Raw genomic sequence first — 22,499 nt, forward strand, 5'->3', positions numbered from 1 at the left:
CTACTGCTTTAATTCTTTTACTTTGATGAAAAGCCGCATTGATTAAGTTCGTCACAAGGAATTTGGATAGTTTTTTATTTATCAGAAAGTTTCTAAGATATGATAGCTAGTTTCAAATGTTCATGGTTAAAAGTAAATGAAAAAAAGAAAAGAAAAAAGAGAGAGGAGCCATGCAGATAAAAGAGTTTCGCATCATTTTTATATCATTTTCATCTTAGGAAATATTGTAAGTTAAACATATATTTTCCCACACCTTGTCTCTATTCTTTTAATCAAGGAAAGCACGAAAACATGTAAAATATTTTATTTAAATATAATTATCAGAAAAGAAAGCTCTTTCCAATTTATTTAATTATGCAATGTCTTCATACATACATAATAGTAGGATCTTTATCATTCTTTTAGGCATTGTGAGAGCCTAACTCCACATCAAGAGGTTTATCTTGGACATCCACACTCCCCTTGTACTGATATCTTCTAGCAACATAAATAAAAAAAACCATGTTCAAGGTCGCTAACCCTGCTATGAGGTAGTAAAAGTAGTCTATCCTCCCAGCATTTATATCATTTGTCAACCAATCTGGGTGGCTATGTGTTCTTGTTGCATGATGAACAATGTTCACTAGTATGCTACTAACATAGTTTGCAGCAGCAAAAGAACAAGAAAACAAGGAATTACCAATGCTTCTCATATGCTCAGGAAATTGCCTATTGAAGAACTCAATTTGTCCAATTATATTGAAGGCCTCGCATAGACCCATTAGGATCAATTGTGGGGCTAGCCAGAAGACTGACATGGGAGCATTTCCAATTGGATTTGGATTTGAATTTGCTGAGTCCCTTCTCACTTTTTCAACCAAGCCAGCCACAACCATAGATAAAATAGAGAACACCATGCCAATTCCAATTCTTAGGAGGAGTGTGATGCCCCCTTCGTGCTTAGTCATTTTCCTAAGTTTTGGTACTATTAATCGGTCATAGAGAGGGAGCCACAAACCTATGGTAATTAATGATATGACTACAAGTGAACCAGGTGGGATTTGGAAATTGGGTCCTAAGTGTCTGTTCATTTTCATGGCTTGTAATACAGTGAATGTTCCTTGTTGTGCCATGGAAGTGAGACTTAGGATCCCTGCTGCCCAGATTGGGAAAATTCTTGCTAAGCATTTAGTCTCTTCTACTTGCTGGATGCTCACAAGTTTCCATTGATTTACTCTGCTCCCATCTGGGTTTAGCTCACCCTCCATTATTAGAGCAGCTTTGTTCAAAGCCCTAATAAGAGACAAATTAATCAGCTTATGTGCTATTAGCCTATTAGGACATGGACAGTTTTCCTTTTCTACATGTCAGTATTAATTTAAGGAAAAGGTCAGGGAGCAGTTTAAAAGTTTAAAAAGTGAAAAAAAATATTAAAAAAATATTATTAATGCATTTTTAGTACAATTTTTAACACCTTCTATCATTTTTAATAAAAATTATTTATTTTCTTAACTGTTATTCTTAGAGAATTAGTTAACAGTACTTTTAATATAATTTTTAAACATTTTAATAATAAAAAATTATTCTTAGTTATCATCCGAATGGCACTAGTTAAAAAATTAATAAATAAAAAATATATTAGAAATTCTGTTAAGAATGTTTTAAAATTTATAAGAGAATGTACTATATATTAAGCTTCTAATAGAAAAAAAAATCACTGTTAAGGGTATTAGTTAACTTTTGTTGTAAGAAAAATATTTTCCTAAATTATCAAATAATATAAGCATATAAATTAAGGGAATAGATGCTGACCCATAATGATTATAAAATGATCCAAGTTCTAGTAGCTGCAATGTGCAATTAGATGTTTGGTGATTTCCTTAGTGCCGAATATAATTATTAGTCAATGATGTAATAGAAGTGGCCACATCAAAAAAGTCATGCTCCCCTTCATATTCGACAAAAAATTTAGAATTTAGTGTGGAAGATAGAGACATCTGACCCGAATTGTTTGGTTAAAGGAAGCTTTGAATAAGAAACTGTCCCCGTCAATGGTGGATCATAGAAAACTCCATCTACCTTCTCCTCACTTGGAAGCTTGGCTTCTCTCTTTCTATAGGCAGCCACTAGAACTTGGAAAATACCAGAAAAAATGCTTCCTTCTGCCTTCACATGAACATAAAACCTTGTTCCAACAAAGAACATGATTATGGAGCAGAACATGCACAATGTTGGTATCCCAAAGCCTAACTTCCAGCTCACAGAGTCTTGGATATAGACCACCACTGTTTGAGTGAACAACAATACCACTGTAAATGTTGTGTAGTACCAATTAAAGAAGCTATTGATCCCTTTCTTCCCTTCCTCTGTAGTTGGATTAAATTGGTCAACACCAAATGGTATACTACATGGCCTTACCCCAGCAGAGCCTATGGTCAGAAAGCAAAGTCCCAAAAACAGCACACCAATTTGGGAATTGCTTGCTCTAACACATTGACCTGATGCGTTTTGCAGGGTTGTACAAGGTGGAGGATGCAGTTGTGGTAACCATGATGTTAAAGTCACCACGACCATCCCCTGTTTAACATTGTTCAATTGAAATTTGATTAAGTTCCCAACAAATATTTATTGAGAAATAAATTAAATAAACTGAGGAAAAATAAAATAAACTTATTGTATAAGTTAAAATTAACCCATATGTTCTAAATTTTATAAAAAAAATGTCCATTTAATTTTTTTCACAACAATTATAAATTTATAATAAACATTTTAGAAGTTAAAAATGAAATATTTATCACAATAAAAAAGGTTTCATAAACTAAAAGTTAATCCAATCTCATCTAAAAGCATCTAAATTGTCCAAGAATATACTTAGTGAGACATACTGATGCCAATTAGAGTCTAATTTAGTATAGTATAAATATTTATTTATTTCAATTAATTAAAATATTTAGTAAATATAACTTTTAATTTAATTATTATAAAAATTAATAATTTATTTTGATGTAATAATTTATAATTAAGTGATGGTATAAGAATTGTGAATGTATTCAATTAAATTCACAACTTTACATAATAAAGAAAAGACAGGTTTGTAATGTATATTCCACTATTGCAGTTTAATACTTTTCATTCCTCTAAACGGGATTTAAGTGGCTTGTTCTAGTTCATTATTTTCAATTCCATAATCTATTTTTTTGTCGTTTTTCCTTTTCAAGTCCATTATCTATCTATTGCTATATCTTTAAAGTAACTTTTGTCTATTTGACAAAATCAGGAAGAAAGATTTATCTACGGGATTTGCTGGTCGCACGCAACTATATTTCTAAAGGGTATCTTAGAGCATATGTTTGTTTTATCTTTTAAAAACTTCAGTTTAAAAATAAAATATAATACAAATTCATATTATAATTTATTTTTAAAAATTAAAAACAGTTTTTAAAAGAAAAATCAAACATATCCTTAGTAATTACATTTTTATTCTATTTAATAAATTCTTATAAACTTTGAATTTGTCAATTTATTTGTTAAATTAATATTTTTAAATATATCAAGATTTATGAAAACTTGAATAAATTAAAAACTAATTAATAGTTCATTAAAAAATTTATTTTCATGTCTATTATATATATTTTTAAATATAAATAAATATTATTTATAAAATTACATATTTACAAATGTTTAATTTATTTAAAATTTAATATATTTAATTAACATAAACATATCACTTATTTAACAGTTGAATTAATCAAATTCAATATATTATAAAAGTTATTAAGCAAAATATTTTTTTGTCTGAGAAATTTAATCCTTATCTACGTGCGTGTAATGTTAAGATCAATTCATGAAGTGTTAAATTTAATAATAGATTTAACACTTTTAAATTTTTTTTAATAATTCTAGTAGTTAACTATTATGAAGATGTATATAAACTTTTATATAATTTAAACATTTGTAAATATTTAATTAAATTGCAATTTTTATTTTTATTTTAAATAATATTTTATCTGTTAAAATATATAAAGATGATAACATATTATTTAGTATTTAATTGTATAAAATTTTATATATTTAATCTATTTTATAAGAAATTTAAATTAAGAGGTTAAATATAAAAAATTATTTTTAATAAATATTATTAAAGATGTTATTTTATAGTCACCACACAATCAATATCAATTGGCTTTGACACGTAGATAGATAGATAGAAAGAGCTACACACAAACAAATTATTGAGAGTTGGTTATCCACATGCTTTGACTTATAACACAATTCTCATCCAGACAATGTCCTTCAATGTTAATTGACCAATTTATAAGTTAATTGACTTATTTTTAAATAAAAAATTGGAAGGAAAGAGATAACATTTTTCTAGTGATATAATAATACATGACAACATTATTTAATATTTTTTTTACCTTTTAATTAATAAGGGTTCGATTGTCGAATAGTATTGATTGATGGCTGAAGTTGATGAACATTACTAGTTCAAAAAGAAGTTATAAAAAATGGTGAATTTTTACGTTCTTTTTTAGAGAAACTGTTTTCTTGAGAAATATATTATACACAATTTAATTCAATAATTAAAAAAGTACTTGTCTTACTTGTCCTTTTATATTTTAGAAGCTTGGCTTAGTGGCCTCTTCAAAATGAAATTAATTTTTAAAGCTTCTTTCCTTTGTTTTTCCCTAAGTTTGCAAATATACTTGAAAGTAAGTAAGTACTTGTTTCCAAAAATAAGCATTCGTTTTATAAAATAAGTTCAATAAGACAGTATTCTGAAATAGTTGTAGTACAGTTGACATAATATAATGCTGTTTATCTATATCATTATCATTTTGTTCTTTAAGAAAACCATAAACTAATCAAGAGACTAGTAGTATGCTTTGGATGTAAAAAAGAGAAAAGACAGAAATCCCCTTAAATGACAATCGATTGTAGAAATATTTGAAATTTTTATATAAAACCTATAAAAAATAATTCATGACTTTTATAATTTTTAAAATTTATTATAATGAATTCATTCCATAATTTTTCATATGATTGAAGTTTATTATATAGATATTTATTTATTTTTAATTTAAACGCGTCCTAAATTTTCAACTTTTTAGTTGATAAAATGAAGATTTTTATGCCTAATTTCTATTACTGTTGCTGATATATATTTTCTTTTATCTTTATCGTTATTGTTATTTCTCCTTTTAATTATGCTACTTATTTTTCTCCTCTCATGTTTTTTCTCTTATTCACATAGTTTTTTTATTTATAATTAAAAATGTGGAGCTCATATTGCATATTAAAAAAATTATAAAATTAATTACAAATTTTTTTTTTTAAGTTATGAATTATAAAACTAATAATACTATTTATTTATTTTAAGGAGACTATAGTTTTCTTAACCCAAAAAAGAGACTAGAGTTTAATTCCCCAAAATATTAGAAATATTAAATTTAGGACATGTTTTAAACAATATTTTTTAATTAATTATTTGTTTTTCATAAAAATTATCATAAAATTTAAAATAAATAAAACCAAACAGTAATAAACACCCCTCTGGTCTCAAACATGAACCGCAAATAACTAAATTATGTTAATTAAGAAAATTAGTTAATCACATTTAATATTTTGAATTTTGTTAAAAAAGAAATAATAACATTCTCTAGTATGTCCAGTAAGATTCCTTCATGAATGAAGCTATTTAGCATTTCAAGAAAAATAAATAAATCTTATTAACTAATTTTTAAAAATTTCTTTTTCTATTTTAAGGATTACATGCAATTATTAATTTATATTTTAAAACAATACCATTAAAAATTAAATTTTAATTAAATAAAAATATTTCAAAAAATTTCCTTATATTTTAACATTAATTTAGATTCGCTAAAACAAAGAGGCCAGCCATTCACTCCACTATCATTAATATTTTATTACGTTCAACAACTTTCATTCAAAGCTGCCATAATATTAGAGGTAAGCAATAATAGCATAGACAGGTGCATATATTTAATGTGAACAGAATATGTTTTATCTGTTTCAGTTCCAGGCTTCAGCAAAGCATATATCACCGCCATCTACTTGGGAGAATCATTATTTTAAGAATTTAGGTTTACTTATATATATTTTTTCTTTAATTTAGATTAGGTATGATTTAGTTTTTTCAATTTTTCAAATTATTTTTTTCGAATAAAAAATATTTTTTTATCAACATTCTATTAAAATTTTTTAAAATATTTTTGGATCTAAATAGGTGAGAAAGGCGAGATTATGATGAATTTAAAAATTTAAAGTTAATAAAAATTTAGAAAATTTAAAGGATTTTATATAACATAGGATAATAGTTTGATAAGAAAAATATTGATATTGAAAAAATTTATGTAAAATACAATTATTTAAAGAATTACATTTGTTTAATTTCAAAAATAAAAGTATTTAATTGATTAAAAAATAATAGATCAAATTATATACATTCCAAACAAAAAAAAAAATTTTAAACCTAAAATTTATATACACGAATTGAGAAAATTAGTTAATTATTAATTGATATATTATTATATAACACAAATGTTTATATACAGGTTTAATTATTTAATATATAATGCCTGTAATTAAATTTTTAAAAATATCCTTTTTATAACTAATGAAAAACATTAAATTATGTTTTAGATTTTAATATACTGATTCAATCATCTTAAATTTTCCAAACGTTTTTCAATCAGAAAAACATTTTAAATAAACTAAGTAACGAACATGCACATAAAATGCGAATGGATTCACTTTGAACCGATTTAATATATTTGAATGCACTCCTACTTCTTTTTCCGTTAAAATCTAAACCCAAAAAAAGGCAATAGTGACTATACCAGCAAGTTCTCATGAATTGTCAATGTTAAAAAATGAAACCATATATATATATATTTGAATGAATGAGGTAGCCATATATAGAGAGAACATACTCGATTCTTACCAAAAGAGAAGCAAAGGAAGCAAAAGCAATGGTCTTGAAGCGACCAACGTAGGCATCAGAAATGAAGGCACCAACCAAGGGAGCAAAGTTGGTGATCCCAAACCATATGTTGACAACGTTAGAAGCATAAACTAACTCCAAGTGAAGCTCTCTTGTCAGATACACTGTAAAATTTGCGAACAATCCAAACACTGCTAACCTCTCAAACGTTTCATTCCCTGCAGCGTTAAGCAAAACCCAGTCAAATACATTAATTATTGGAAATTGAGCTTCGTTTGTCAAAAACGGCAAGATTTTGCGGATAAGTTTTTGTTTTTGTTTTAATAAATAAACTTTTTTTTATTAAAAATCATAATAAAAATATATTAATAATATTAGTGTCATAAAATATTCGTAAAGATTGATCAAATATTTTTTTACACCCATTTAATATATAAGCAAAAGAAAAAAAGAAAGGAGGGTAAAGAAACAAGAGATAATAAATAAAATGAAAGATTCTTAATACAAGTTTTGTTTTCTCTTACACACGAAGTCAAGAGTCGAATTGCTGACAGTATGAGTAAAGGACTCGATTATTTATTAATCGTGTCTTATAGAAAACGAGTTGAAGAAAGGAGGTATAAACATCATAATTGAAAGAGAAGTAGACCTAAAATAAAAGTTATGGCCTTCCATCCTCCGAGGTGCTTCCTGGGGTTGGTAGCTGGTGATTCAGCAGCAGACTTAGAAAGCTTTCCGTGGGATGGTTCCCTTTTTTCTGAAGAACATGAAGAAATGCAACTTCTAAGCCACCAAGAAGAGGCAAATCTGGAAGCAGAACAAGAGCCAGATTGCATAGTCCTTTTATCATCACTAGACAACATCTTCTCACTACCACTTGTTTGTTTCCAGGCTACCTAACCTTTTACTCTCCTTTATCTACCCACTCATTTTGGCATCAATATCTCTTTGGATTCATCCCAAGGCACAAAGCTAGCTAGCAGATGCTAGGCTTTGGTGGGTTTCAGTGCTAAGGACCAAGATTGCCACCAAAGACCCTTATTTATATGCCCGAAAACAAAGATTTAATTTAATGGCCAAGGGATGATGTTTGGGCACACGATAGCATGGTGCTTGATTTCTAGACGTACAAAGACACTTTGAACGTGTGCCACGATAAGTCTACCGACTCATGCACAAATGATAGATATAAATATTAAAAATTTAATTATATACTAATAATATAAATATTTTTTATACTACATTCAATCATGAATCATTATGTCAATAAAAATAATTAATTTCATATATATCATGTATTTTAATTGCAAAATTAATATTTAAACAACTAAAATTTGACATTATATTTTTTTAAATCCAAAGTTAGAGACAACGAAGTGTCTATGAGACTAGAAGATCAAATACTAATTGTTACTCAAAGTTTGTGATTTCTAGAACCGATTAAGCTCGAACTCTAGAATTTGAATTTCAAATTTTAAACTCAAATTGAATTAAGATCTTTTTAACTGGTTCTGATTAAGTTTAATACAGGATAACTCTAAAAAAACCTTGTCAGTCCAAATTGAATTCAAGTTTTAAAAGACCACCTATTCAGCTCGCTGCTGCCACGCAACGAGGCTGGGTAGCACATTTGTTACGCTAATCTTTCGAGTTAAATACACATTATGTGATATTGTGTATAATTTTTTTAATACATACATTTAAAAATACATAAAAATTTATTAGAAAAAAATGAAAAATACCTAAAAGTACGTATCGATCTCCTTGAGATATTCAAAAATAATTTCTCTTCTAATTGTGTGTAGCGTTTGCCACGATGGGGCGAGCTCGAGTGGGGACCCTGCTAAGTGCCAATCTTCCATTTCTTGCAAAATGGTATCATTGCTATCGATCGACTTCAAGTACGATGAACTAATTTGCTATAACCCTTAGATTATCCACGAAATTGAAATTAAAGGAAGGAAGGAAAAAGGTGCACGAAAACCAACCATCACTGCTGTTTATGTCCTTTTCACCATGTTACCACTTGCCGAAAAGGAAACATGGTGAAAAATAAAAAGGGAATAAAAATAAAATATTTAAAGAAAAATAAAGTTTATTTTAATAAAATAGAAAAATTCATATTTGACTTCAAAATTGAAAAATAAAGCATAGCAAATAATTTTACCTAACAATACTTGCTTTATACATTAAAAAAAAAAAAGAAAAAAATTAGAATTTTTGAATTTTTGTAAAAAATCCTAAAAGTAAAAGAGGAGGATAAAATCATAAAGGGAGGGGAGGCATGGAAGAGGCTAAAAATTTTGAGAGGAGAGATTTTTAAACTTAGAGAGAAAAGAAGGAGATGAAGAAGAAGAGAAAGAGAAAAAGAGATTAAAAAATTTCAAGTAAGTTTCATGTATTTTATAAAATTTTTATGTATATTAATGTAAGTTTCATTCAATAAAGCTCTTAAAATTTTCTTTTAATCATTCTCAATCTTTTAAATCCATTATTAAGGTCTTCTTTCTCTACCACTTCCTTTCATCTCTATTAACTCACCATTCTCACCTATGGATGTTCATCCCTTCAACTTATCTCCAACCAAAAACAACTCATTTACTCTTCACATTTTTTTACCTCTCCCTCAACCCATATATTCAATCTTAAAAACTTTTCTCTCTCAACCATGAAAGTTTCTCCTCCTCAACCCATCACCCAATCATGGTCTCCATCAAACTTAACTTCATCCCTTTCATGACCTTTTTTTTTTTTAAAAAAAAAAACTCATTTGTTGCCCTACAAAAAATTCAACCATTCAAATCTAAAGTTTTTTTTTAAATTTTAGACCTTTTTACCTTTTTTAAATAAAAATTTAATTCTTTTTAATCCAAATTTTTTTTTCTTTTTTCTTTTTGGTAGTGAGTGGTCTAAATTATACTAAATAATGATAATTTTTATTTATTCGAGTTGTGTTGTTATATGTAAAATTTATTTCATTTTAACATTAACAATAAATTCTCTCCATAATTTTTCATGTTATTTCATAGTTTATGTCTTAATTATATGTTAGTTATTTGTTCTTTAGAATTATTATCTTTTATTTTATTTATTGTATAATTGTAAAATATTGATATGATTTAATTTTATATTTTTATGATTTACTTTCTTTTATTTCATGAATAGCAAGTTATTATTATTATTTTTATATATATATAAATAAATAATAATCTAATTGTATTAATTTATAATACTAACGTATAGTTTCTCTATTGTGATGTATTATAAATTGATGAAGTTTAAGTGTATCTATGTTACCTTGGCTTTACACAATATTAATTTGTCATATATTATTTTTAATTAATTAGATAATTATTTTAATAATTAATCAAAAAATGTTCTTTCTCTAATTACTAACTTATTAATCAATCAATTAATTTAAATCTAAGTTGTTTTATTAACGAAATAATTTATAATACTAATGTGTAACAATTCTACCTTTATGCGTATAAATTGTTAAAACTTATGTGTACCAATGTTACTTTAAATTTTTACACCATCAATTTATATAAAAATTAAATCTAACTTCTAAAATTAATCAATTACATAATTATTTTTATTTAATTAAAATTTATTATCTAATTAAAAATATATCTCTATTTTCTATTATAAAAAATCATTTATTTAATTAAATTAAAATATTGTTATCATATTAAGGCAATCATTTATAGTGTTATTGTATAATGTCTCTACCTTTATACGCTTTAAATTGTTAAGACTTTTGTGTACCAACATTACTTTGGGTTAAATTAAATTAATTTCATATTTTAAATTTTCTTAAGTCATATTTTTAACTTTAATAAATTAAATAACTAATACTGAATTAATTAATTTATTTCTTCATTTTATTATACATTTTTAACAACTTTGATGTGTAATTTACATTGCCTTCAATTGTTCAATAAATTATAAGAAATTTATGTATAGCTTATGCTATCTTAAATTCTCTTTCAACATGAATCATAATTCAAATATTTTATTTACAAATACAAATATTTTTTAATGATTTACAATATAGTTGTATGATATCTTTTCGCTTTCTATATTATTTATTGTAAGATGCATGTATAACCGCATTATCTTGTATCATAAACATAATAATCCTATCAAAATAATTTTAATCTCAAAATAGAGAATAGACTTTATTTTACTAAACTTAATTTTAATCGATCAACTTCATGATTTTTATGATAAAACTACGTGACTTTGAGTTCTCCATTGCACATGGGGATATGTAGAGCCGAAATTAGACCTGTCAAGTCAAAATAATTTTTAAAATAACTTTTATTTTTTTAAGATATCAATTAATATTTAAATAAATAATTTGTCTTCTTTTAAGATAAAATAATAATAATTATTGTTTAGGAGTTAAATAAATATTTTTCAAAATTAAAATAAATTTGCACAATTAATTGAAGGTAACTGTTATATAAACAGACGAGTGCTAATATTTTCTCTATACATAAACAATTCCCAAATTTATTTTTGGTCTCCAAGATTATTTTTTAAATTTTTTTCAAAGTTTTCTTTAATAAATTTTGGTGTCAACTCTTCCGATTTTTTAGAAAATATTTTTTATTTTTAAAAGATATTTTTCTTAAACACGTTTCCATCGTACCGTTACAACTTTTCAGTTGTGACAATACATCAAATTAATTAATGTTATTTACAATGATTTCTATGATATCGTCCATATTTTAAAAATTTGACTTTTACGGCCACTCCTTAGAAAGTAAAATATATTTTTAATAATTAAAATGAGATAATTTTTAGTCTTTCTTTAATTTCAGAAGACTATATTTAAGTTATCTGAATATAACAAACAAAAATATAAATATAATTATATGTAATATTAAATAAAATATCAAATATTTAATATTTGAATAATCAAACTATTAAAATGTAAGCCTTTGAATGATATGTTGATACTTTAATTAAAAATAATATAAATTAAATTTAAATATTTTACGCTTTTTTATATGTTTCAACCAACGATTAAATATAATTGTCAATTATAGTAAAAGGAAATGTTTCTAACTCTTTTAGTATTATTTTTACAGAAATTATATTTACAATCACTTATTACTAATGCTTACTAAATGTTAAACAATTCAAGCATTTAAAAAATTTAGTTTCAAAGCAATAACAATTTAAATACATGATAAATAAATAAGAAATACATAAATTATGGAGTAGAATTTATATGAATAAATGTTTGGAGCTTCGATTTCCTTTTATGACAACTTAAATGTTACCTAATTCACTTTTTGAGAGAAGGTAATGCTTATTTCGATGAAGCTTAGAAATTGTCCTTACTTTAAAGAATTTTTTTTGCTTGAAACTGTTATTTGTCTATTGTAATTTTAATGACTCTATTGCTACTTGGATTGCTACTTTACCTTTATATAAGGATTGTATTTCTTATTTATCCATTCTTTGTCAACTTTAGTATTAAAGAAATAATATACTCTTTAATGAGAAGAAATGAAGTGTCTATCATGTTTTGAATTTTATTCGTTAGTCTAAGAATGATTGTTCTTTACTAATTTCAAACAACTTGTCCCTCAAACTTGTCCCTTTTTAGGAGATGCCGTGACATCTACCATTTATTTAGCATTAAAAATTTAATATGGATGGTAGTTGTAGGATGGATTATATGGGTTGGGGTCATGTTATATGAGATTATAAATGAATGACTAATGAAGTTTATTTCTTTTGATGGTAATAGGTCTACCTTCTATGTTAAATTGAAAGTAATCTTTTACAGTCTCCACTTGGCCCTAAAAAATTATCATAGGGTAATTTTGAAATTTAATTTCCTATAGGTAGTGAACTTTAATTTGAAGAAATTAAGATTGATTTCTCTTGAAGAGTGTTCTATTACGTGAGATATTCATCATCTCACACAAAATTTCTTTTATATATTAATATATCATGATGTTCACGAGGTTAATTCAGTAGTTGACAAACTAGCTCATTTGACACTTTTGTCTTATGTATACATCACATTTGTGTTGTTGAGGTTGCACGAAATTGACTTTCATAGCTTGCATCTTCATTTTCAATTCTTCTAATTGCTAAGTGATTAGCTTTGTCTATGCTAGTAATGCGTCTTGTTTTCTAGCTGCATTGCTCCCTTCTTGTTCATGTTTCTTTCATTTATGAACTAAAGTTAGTTAGATATTGTGATCTCTATTAGTTCTTATGGTTCTTTTATAGTTTTTATATATGATGATCCTCATGTTGAAGTATCAATTAAAAGCCTTGTTGAAGGTTTTATGCTATTTGTATAAGAGATTCACTTGTTGCATTTATAAAAATATATGGTGTGAATATCTCCTAAAAAACTTCTTGGACATTTTTCATGCTTCAAACAAGGATTTGATATCTTTTTATTGAAAACATGTAATCTCTATTTTATTCTTTTATATTTTAATCGTGGAAAATATATTTTTAGAAACTCCAACATTAGGTCTTCTCACGTAGTGACATTTCTTCTCGGTTAGGATTACAATTGATTCTTTGTCTTGTCCATTTAAGGAAAAGGAAAATGTCTCCACATAATGGCATCATAAGAAATACCATTCATTTTTATAATATTATAAATTTAAAGAATGTTAGAGATGTAATAATTTGGATCTTCTATAATGCTGCCATTGAATGGCTCATTTTGAAACAAATTTAATAGTGTTAGTTTGATTTCAAAGTTATCCGCTACAATAAGTGGTTTGAAAATGCTGAAGAAGCAACTTTCATGTAACAACCTTATTCTAACACAATCTATCACATGCATGGTTCAAGCAAATACACTTTCAAGTTACAAACTTGTTGGATTTTCCTTCTTAATAGCTCTAGAGACTAACTTAATATTAGGACAAGGTATAAGGCATCCTATACCCCTTTATATCTTGCACTCCAAGGATCTAATGCATACCATACCACATTAGTATATAGGGTAGAAGTTAAATCCTTAACTAGTATTATATTAATTTGGTAAAATTCAATATCAAAGAATTGCTCATCCACTAATTCTCATTGCCCTACATAACCTATGGAATTCCTTATGTGACCATAATTCGATTGATGCAACAATATTTTTGAGTGTAACAACCCTGTTGATGGAATTTTGTTATAATCCTTGAGTACAATTGTGCTTTTGGACACAACATTGAAGAATTGCAAAATAAAAATTAAGGAAAGGGTGAGAATTTTCAAATGATTTGAAAGAAAGGAAAGAAATAAATAGGAGAAAATATAAAATGATATTAAATCTTAGTTTTCTTAAAAATCAAGTTATCCAATATTATATGATAAATTCTATATCCATTTACAAGAACAAAATTCATACATCTTCAATTTAATGCAAGACCATCATGTATAGAATTTATACATATGCTAAGTTTTAGTTTAGCCTAAAATCATTTATCATGCTCATATGACTCTTAGATCCATTTCTTATCTTTAGAAGTTGTTGGAAGTTTCATTAGCCAGCCAAATATCTATATAATGTGGGGATTTGAACCTCTAACTACTAGCTTCACTAACAAGATATGTTTCAGGGATGAGTAAGAATAAAAGGGCACTACGCAGAGACTCACATTCAAAGCCCTTTCTCAAGATCACTCATATGATTATTAGAAAGGCTTAAACTCTAATTATCCCTTAGGTCACCATAGTATCCCTCCATACCATTCACCCAACATCGTATAGTGATATTGTGATTTCTTTTTCTATAGGAGAAAGATATCCACACTTATTGCCATCTTAACAGTCCATTTCTCTTTGGAGTTAAATCTTCAGGTTGCACACGTAGCCCCAATTCAACTAGGATTAATATCCTATCTGATAAGTCTGTAATAATGCCCTTTTTTATGACCTCTATATTTACGTTTGACCTTTATTTTAATTAGATTTTATACTAATTTATGTATTAATTGTGCAGTTTAGTGTAAAGAGGTTACAAATGAATTTTGGGTGCGTTTTGGGCTCAAACTAGTGGAAAATCAGAGCTTTAAAATAGTCAGCACGCCCAGACCCTTTCAACAAGTACGGGGGGTGCTTTGAGCCTATGCACGATTGTGCTTAAGGCCTTGTACGGTCGTGCTCATATGCAAGAAGCCTAATTATGAAGAGCTTTTAGGGTTTTCAAACCCTATAAAAGAAAGACCTTAGGCATCCTGCGCGTGGGGGATGAGGGACCTTTTTACATCTTGTCTTTGACTTTTTGATACACCTCTTATCTCGTTTCTCTTACACAGGATCTTTGATATACTCTTGGCGGGACTTGGAGCTTTGAGCGATCGTACTTGAAGTCTAGAAACTCATCTCACACTCTAATTTGCTATTTCTTTTGATTATGCCTTTGTTTATGATTGCTTTAGTTCTTTCCTTTAACATGAGTAACTAAGTCCATAGTTAGGGCTATGAAAACTATTGTTCATGAATTTATGGAGTTTTGATGTTTGAATCTAAATTTGATTTTCGTTCCGTGATTAGATTTTATCCTATTGTGCTTCCTTTTTAATCTTAATTAATTATGTTATCAGGCGACCATACCTCGGTTAGTCAATGAATCTATAAGATAAAACGAGACAAATGATTAGGTGAACCAAACCAATCTTTCTCTTCTAATCATTATTAAATTAACAAGTTCATTGGTGTTTTATGCTTTCTTAAATTGATATCTTGCATAACCATTAGGGATATTAATTTAGATAAATAAAAAAAAATTAATATTGCATGACCATTGAGTATTAATAATATTTGTATGAATGATTCGTAATCACAAGGAAATCAAATTTAGAGTTAAACAGAAAAATAACATAAATGATTGAATGAGAAAATTCATATGCCCTAGGTTTCTCTCCTATAAGTTCAATCAAGATGTGCATTGTGTTATTTGCTTTTATTTAAAATTAATTTTTATAATTAAATTCTGATTCTTAATTTTATATCTTATAGGCTCAAACAATTGAATTAAGAAATTTTTAGTAATTGGAAATCAATTATTGTAGGAAGATATTTCGGGAACTTATTTTAGAACCCTTTGTTATTTCTCGATAGATACACTTGCCCTTCGAACACCATCTCATTTCACATCATGCACTCAGGTGTTAGCTTAAATCCAGTATCAACATCCCCGTATTCAACTATTCTGATAATTTCCATAAAAGATTGACTTATACCCATACCATTGTTTTCAAGTACATCTACTAAGGGTCTCTCTAGCTTACTAACCTTGCCTATTTCTTTGAATTTCTAATTTTTTTCACCTAGTTTGTTTACTACACATCATTCAAAATATATTAGATTTTCACAAACGTTTACTTTTATTGATTCAGTTATTAATGTTCGATTATGAATTCAAGATTTGAGACATACAAGTGGCTAGACTCATTTGAATTCACTTACATGTCAATTCTTTTCAAGCATTCTTACTAATGCATACATACCTTCTCAAGGGCTCATAATTACAATAGGAGTCTCAATCTACCTGTCTATGCATATATGCATGATTTCAACCAGCTATTGGTCATCAATTAACATGTCAAACTAGAATTTAAAATTATTTAATCATTATATTCATATTCAAATGTCATCATGTGTGCAAGACTCATGCATATGTAAGTAACCAAGTCTTCTAACTTAATATTGCATCATTTATCACCAGCAAAGGTGGGTTATATTCACATAGGCATCCTACATTAGGCTTGCTTATTATCAATTTCTTATTTTGATTAACATTATAGATTAGGATGATTAACTTATAATGACTTAAAAGTGACAAAACTCTAATTAAAAGATTATATTCTTTTGTAAATTATAAAGAATCAAGTGTCTAAGTGTTTTTATCCAATATAATTTGATTTGATTTTCTTAGGTAATAGAATATATATGTCAATTTATAGTTTTGTTCATTCAATTAATTTTAGTATACTTAGTACTGTGTTATAAAACTCAATTTTTATTACCTTTAGTATTCACAAAGTCTATGAGCCTAAACTTTACCATAAAATTTTACTTAACTTAGTATTCAATCACACAATTTACAACATATGCAAATATATCAATCTCATTTTCAAACATAACATGTATATAAACTCAAGAGAGTGATGAATTTTCGAGAGCTTTCAACTATACACAACATTCACAGTTTCACCAAGTTTATTCCTACCTATTCCCTTAACTTCTAATTCAAGTCACATGAAAGTCCTCCCACTCATCTTAGAAACTAACTCAATTTAGTGAACAAAAGATGCTTTACTTTCAGTCTTGTTTGACTTATGCGTGTGTCTTTCTTAACGAGGTTGACAATTATCTTTTCTAAACAATTTTTACAAAAAGCATGTGAGGTACCAATACATTCCTTTTTCAAGGACATAGACCAAAAAAATTCTTTAGAGGAAGTTTTTAAGTAAGGTAACAAATTTTAATTGCCAATAAAAATGCTAAAATTTACTAGATCCTAACACCTATCATAGTCTAGTAAGTTTCACATTTTTTGTGATGATACTTGTTTTTTTTCAAAAATAAAACAAATTTGTCTCTCTATTTGATACGTGATACTTGCTTCTTCTTTTTTAAGCGTCTTTGATCTTTCTCTCTCACATTCTTAAGCATTTTTATCTATCAAATCCTTTTTTGCATAGTACACAACGTAAAAGTTATATATATGAAAGAAAAAAAGAGAGAATTAAACCCATAAAAAAGAAAGGTGGAAAAAAAAATTATAAATGAAAAAAATACATATCTTTATTGATGTTGAGGTATGTTTGAGAAAGAATTTGACAATCACACATATGAAAAGTAAGTAGGTATACTTTTTTTTATCAAATAATACCTAAACTTGACCAGATCAAGACCCGTAAAAAAGATGAAGTAGATGAAAAATAACATTTGTGGAGTAGAGAGACTAATTAAAAAAAAATAGTATTGCTCATTACAATTTTTTTATTATTAAAAAAAGTAAGTATTACCTATCAAATGATGAGATTGATTTTTTTAAAAAAAAGTAAGCATCATTACAAAAATTGTGAAACCTCTAAATTATGAAAAGTGTCAAGATTAAATAAGTTGTGCACTTTTTGTAATGATATTTTTTTTTAAAAAAAATTATATCTAGTCGTTAATAACAGTGAGACTTGTGACTAAAAAAATCTCAAACATGAATTAGATTTTGAAAATTCATATTTTAATAATTTAATTTTCAATTAACAATAATAAAAATAATCTCATTCTTAAATTCAAATATTACAAAATTTAGGTTTTTTTTTAAGACATATTCAACGAATAAATTTTAAAATTATTTAACTCAACAAATTATTAAAGATATATGTTTGATGATTCATTATCTATCTAATAATAAATAGTAATCTACTTTAATTTATTCATTAATTTTTACAATTAAATAAAATTATTAATTTATAGACAGATTAATTTGATGGATAGTGAATCAATGATTTGATTACCACTTCTGGTAAATATCAAACTTCCAATTATTGATGGAATGTTCCTACTTCCTATACTCGGCACATCAATGAAACGCAAATAGTAGAGCACTAAATAGTTCGTTCATTAATTTTAAAATGTTTTATCCTAAAATTTACGTTGAGAGTAGACAAATTTGGGGTATCAAGCTCTGTAAACCAATCTCGTTTAACTAGTTCAAAGAAAACACAGAATAGTTCTGAATATGAAACAACTGCTCGCTCAAGAAACACCTACCATTTTGATATACTAATCTGAGGACAACGTTTTACATTACACAGATTGGAACTATACGTTTAGCAGAAAACAGAATCATGTGAACATCAATGTGAAATCTACGCACTATGTACAAGTACCATGCTGAAACCTTACTGTCTGCTAAACAATTTTCACTGCTTTCATCCATTCACAGGGATCTTGTAATGATAACGACGAGCACAAAATATGAAAAAGCACATGTTTAACACTCCCAAAGCGGCAATGAGAAAATAGAAGTACTCTAATCTTCCCTTGTTAATGTCACTGTCAAGCCAATCTGGATGACCTTGCTGCCCAGTAAAAGAATGCACAACGTTCACTACGAAGCTGCAAAGGTTACTAGCAGCTGAAACATTGAGGCACAACAAAGAGTTGCCTATACTTTTCATTCCATTGGGTGACTCATTGTTGAAAAATTCAGTGTGCCCAACAGTTGCAAATACATGACAACATGCTAAAAGCATGAATTGAGGAGCTAGCCACAACACAGACATGGGTGCAACCCCATCAAGTGCACCTTGAGAAATGGCCAATTCCCTTCTCTTGATCTCCACCAACCCTGAAACCAACATTGATAGAATCCCACAAGCATGTCCAAGTCCAATTCTTTGAAGGGTTGTGAGTCCCCCTTCTTGCTTGGTGATTTTCTCTAGTGCAGGAGCAATTAATTGATCATAGATTGGGAGGAACACACCTATTGATAGTAACATAATTACATTTACAGAACCAGCGTGTATCTCAAAGTTGGGTGCCATGTGCCTATCCATTTTCAAGGCTTGTGATACTGCAAATACTGCTTGTTGTCCCACGGGAATGTTGACTATGATACTGCTTATGAATATTGGCATGATCTTAAGCAAGCATTTCAGCTCTTCAATTTGTTGGATGCTACAAAGTCTCCAAGGGTCTTTGCTTGATCCACTAGTGTTCAATTCGTTTTCCACCACAACAAGAGCAGCTTTGTTTAAGCACCTAAGAATATAAATTCAATCATTAACATTAAATGTTAGGTTGACCAATATTTCTTTATTGATTTTTTTCCTGATAACATTAGAGTGAAACTTCAATTCAGTCTTTGATATTATTACTGGTCAATTTAGTATTTAAAAATATGAAAAGCTAATTTAGTAGTTGACTTAATTTGACAACTACTAATTAATTTGGTACTTAAAATAAAAAAAATAATAATTTAGTTCTATTTTTATTATTAATGAATTTGATTTTGACTCGGTATGTATTAATTAATTTGGTCCCTATCATCAAAGACCAAATTGATTGGTGGTCGTAACATATAGGAATTAAATTGACTTGAAAATATTAAGAATCAAATTGACCAGCAGTGCCAACTTTAAGGATTAAATCAATTGGGTTGTCAAAATTTGGGATTAAATTTGCTTTTCTAAAGTGTTAAATGGTCAAATTGATTGTTGATATTAATTTCAGGACTAAATTGACATTTTATTCGAAAATATTATTTTACCTGTACTCAATTGTAAGAGGCAGCTTTACTTCTGAATCATTCTGGAGTGGAGGATCATAAAAGGCTTCTTGTGTGTCCTCAGCAGCAGGTAGATGAAGGTGGCGCTTCTGTTGGGCTGCAACTAGCACTTTAGCTATGCTAGAAAAGTTGCTTCCCTCAGGATTAACATAGGCATAAACTTTAGTGCCAGCAAAGAAAACAATTATTGCAATAAACATAAAAACACTGGGCAGTGCATAACCAAGAGTCCAGCTAACAGAGTCCTGGATATAAACCAAAAGAGTTTGGTTAATCAACATGATCAAAGTCTGTGTTGTGTAGTACATAGTGTAGAAGCAACTGCTTCCATGCCTTCCTTCAGCAGTGGTCAAATCAAATTGGTCAACCGCAAAGGGAATACAACAAGGCCTAATTCCACCAGTGCCTATAGATAACCAAAACAGACCAAAAAGTAGAACACCCAATTGGAAATTTGTGTGGCCTGTACACACACCACTTAGCTGGTGCTGAATTGAGCATGGTGCAGGATGAAATTGTGGCACCCACGCTGTTAGCATCACTATCACCATACCCTAATCAATTTTAAAACTAAGGTCATAATCGAAATCATTAAATATTCAGAAGTGATTTTATTGTAATTGTATCTGAAGAACACAGGATATAATAAACCCAAATCAAAATTAAAACGTACCACAAGACTAGCAAAGGATGCAATTGCAATCGTTCGAAACTTTCCCAAGTAGGCATCGGCAAAAAAGGCACCAATGAGAGGAGCAACATTGGAGATAGCAAGCCAAGTGTTCAAAATGGTTGCAGCATGCACCTGATCCATGTTATACACTTTCATCAAATACACCACAAAATTTGCTTGCATTCCAAAAGTTGCCAACCTCTCAATTGTGTCATTTCCTGCACATTTTATGGTAATTAGCCTCATAACATAATTTAATTGTTAGATACCAACATAAAAAATTATAACAATGTTTAGAGACATACCTAAAATGTATGGCATTGCCTTCCATCCAGGCTTCCTTGAGTGCGTCTTTGGCTCTGATTCAATAAGGCTCTCTTCATCTAGCAAATTTTTTTCGAGGGATGGCATTGAACTGCGTTTTGTTCTAGTAAATGAATAGAGTGAGCATACCCTACCCATTCTTGTTAATGACTCGTGTTATCAATTTTTGTAATTCTTGGGTGGAAGACGTGAGAATGTGTGGATCTTGTTTGTCTTGTTTATATAGTTCCTTATTGCTTTGATCGTTGAACTCAGTTTTAGATACATGGAGATTCGTGCAATAAATTTCTTACACGTAATCAAACCAATCCATATATTGGTTTTCTCAGAGCAATATGCAACCCTTTTCTGAATTATCTTCCTTATGGCTTGGTCATGTGAAAGTTAATTTAGGAAACTTTATTTTTACTAGATTTTTGTATTCGAAAAATTGCTTTGTCATGTATGAATTTATTAATATATACCATTAAATACCTGCCATATTACTCATGCAATTTTTATGATCTTTTAAGTCAGTCCTAATCCAAGGGTATAACGGATCTCTGACTTTAGACTTTTAAAAATATATATATTTATTAATATTTAAATAAAGTAAATATCAATAATAGTATTAATTTATTATTAGTTAATAAATTAATATTTTAAAAGACTTAAGACTTTTTTCTTAAAAGGATTTATTTCTCTTATTTTCTCCACTTATTAACGTTATTTTATATTTTCTTTGTTTCATTTGGACTCGCTTATTATAATACCATTTTTTTTCTTTTCTTTTTTTTACCACGCTGTACACTAAAAATGAGAAAGATGGAATAAAACTTTAATTTTTTTACTTTTTTTTTAATTTGGTATTTTAAATTTTTAAATTTTATTTTTGGCTTTAACTTTACTTTTTAATTTTGATTTGGTACTCAAATACTTTTAAGATTAAACCAAAAAAAATAATGTTAAAGGAACACATAAAAAAGTTTAAAAGATTAAACTAAAATTAAAAAAATAAGAGGACCAATTTAAAAACATAAAAAAAAATTAGATGATTTCAAAATAAAAAATAAAGTTAAAATAAAAAAGAACCTAATTTTTCTATTGAAAAATGTAAAAATAGTGAAAATGAAAATTCTCCTTAACATCTCACGTTGCATAAGAAAAGATTGTCATGAAATATCTGGAATTTTTTAAAATAAAAATTAATAAAGTTTTATTTAAAATCAACAATGTTTCAAGGAAGATTAAATAAATTATTATTCTAAATTAATTAAAAATATTAAATGAAATCGATT

At 27.6% G+C, this 22,499-nt stretch overlaps 2 protein-coding genes across 2 annotated transcripts; both read right to left on the reverse strand.

Moving 5' to 3' along the window:
• Window positions 1-277: 277 nt before the first annotated feature.
• Window positions 278-8,106, reverse strand: LOC113858284 (protein NRT1/ PTR FAMILY 2.13-like). Its single transcript, XM_027490844.1, has 4 exons — window positions 7,593-8,106; window positions 6,944-7,161; window positions 1,982-2,556; window positions 278-1,272 (listed from the first exon to the last, which is right to left on the reverse strand). Exons 1-4 carry the CDS (start codon window positions 7,804-7,806, stop codon window positions 402-404), a joined length of 1,878 nt encoding a protein of 625 aa, XP_027346645.1. The 5' UTR covers window positions 7,807-8,106; the 3' UTR covers window positions 278-401.
• A 10,761-nt stretch (window positions 8,107-18,867) lies between these two features.
• Window positions 18,868-21,309, reverse strand: LOC113859626 (protein NRT1/ PTR FAMILY 2.13-like). The gene is made up of 4 exons (XM_027492349.1): window positions 21,204-21,309; window positions 20,899-21,116; window positions 20,208-20,779; window positions 18,868-19,699 (listed from the first exon to the last, which is right to left on the reverse strand). The coding sequence occupies exons 1-4, from the start codon at window positions 21,307-21,309 to the stop codon at window positions 18,868-18,870; spliced, it is 1,728 nt and encodes a 575-aa protein (XP_027348150.1).
• Window positions 21,310-22,499: the final 1,190 nt, after the last annotated feature.

The sequence above is a fragment of the Abrus precatorius genome, unplaced genomic scaffold, assembly GCF_003935025.1.
Source record: "Abrus precatorius isolate BTA unplaced genomic scaffold, Abrus_2018 Scaffold2, whole genome shotgun sequence".
Taxonomy (NCBI): Eukaryota; Viridiplantae; Streptophyta; class Magnoliopsida; order Fabales; family Fabaceae; genus Abrus; species Abrus precatorius.

What these genes read in the sequence shown, in the direction of transcription:
- LOC113859626 (XM_027492349.1), bottom strand. Translation starts at nt 21,309, where the DNA reads ATGCCATCCCTCGAAAAAAATTTGCTAGATGAAGAGAGCCTTATTGAA. An exon ending in CATCCTTTGCTAGTCTTGTG is followed by an intron (nt 20,780 to 20,898) that starts GTACGTTTTAAT and finishes AAAATTGATTAG; the next exon opens with GGTATGGTGATAGTGATGCT. An exon ending in CCTCTTACAATTGAGTACAG is followed by an intron (nt 19,700 to 20,207) that starts GTAAAATAATAT and finishes TTATATTCTTAG; the next exon opens with GTGCTTAAACAAAGCTGCTC.
- LOC113858284 (XM_027490844.1), bottom strand. Translation starts at nt 7,806, where the DNA reads ATGTTGTCTAGTGATGATAAAAGGACTATGCAATCTGGCTCTTGTTCT. An exon ending in GGCCATAACTTTTATTTTAG is followed by an intron (nt 7,162 to 7,592) that starts GTCTACTTCTCT and finishes TTAACGCTGCAG; the next exon opens with GGAATGAAACGTTTGAGAGG. An exon ending in CCTTTAACCAAACAATTCGG is followed by an intron (nt 1,273 to 1,981) that starts GTCAGATGTCTC and finishes GTCTCTTATTAG; the next exon opens with GGCTTTGAACAAAGCTGCTC.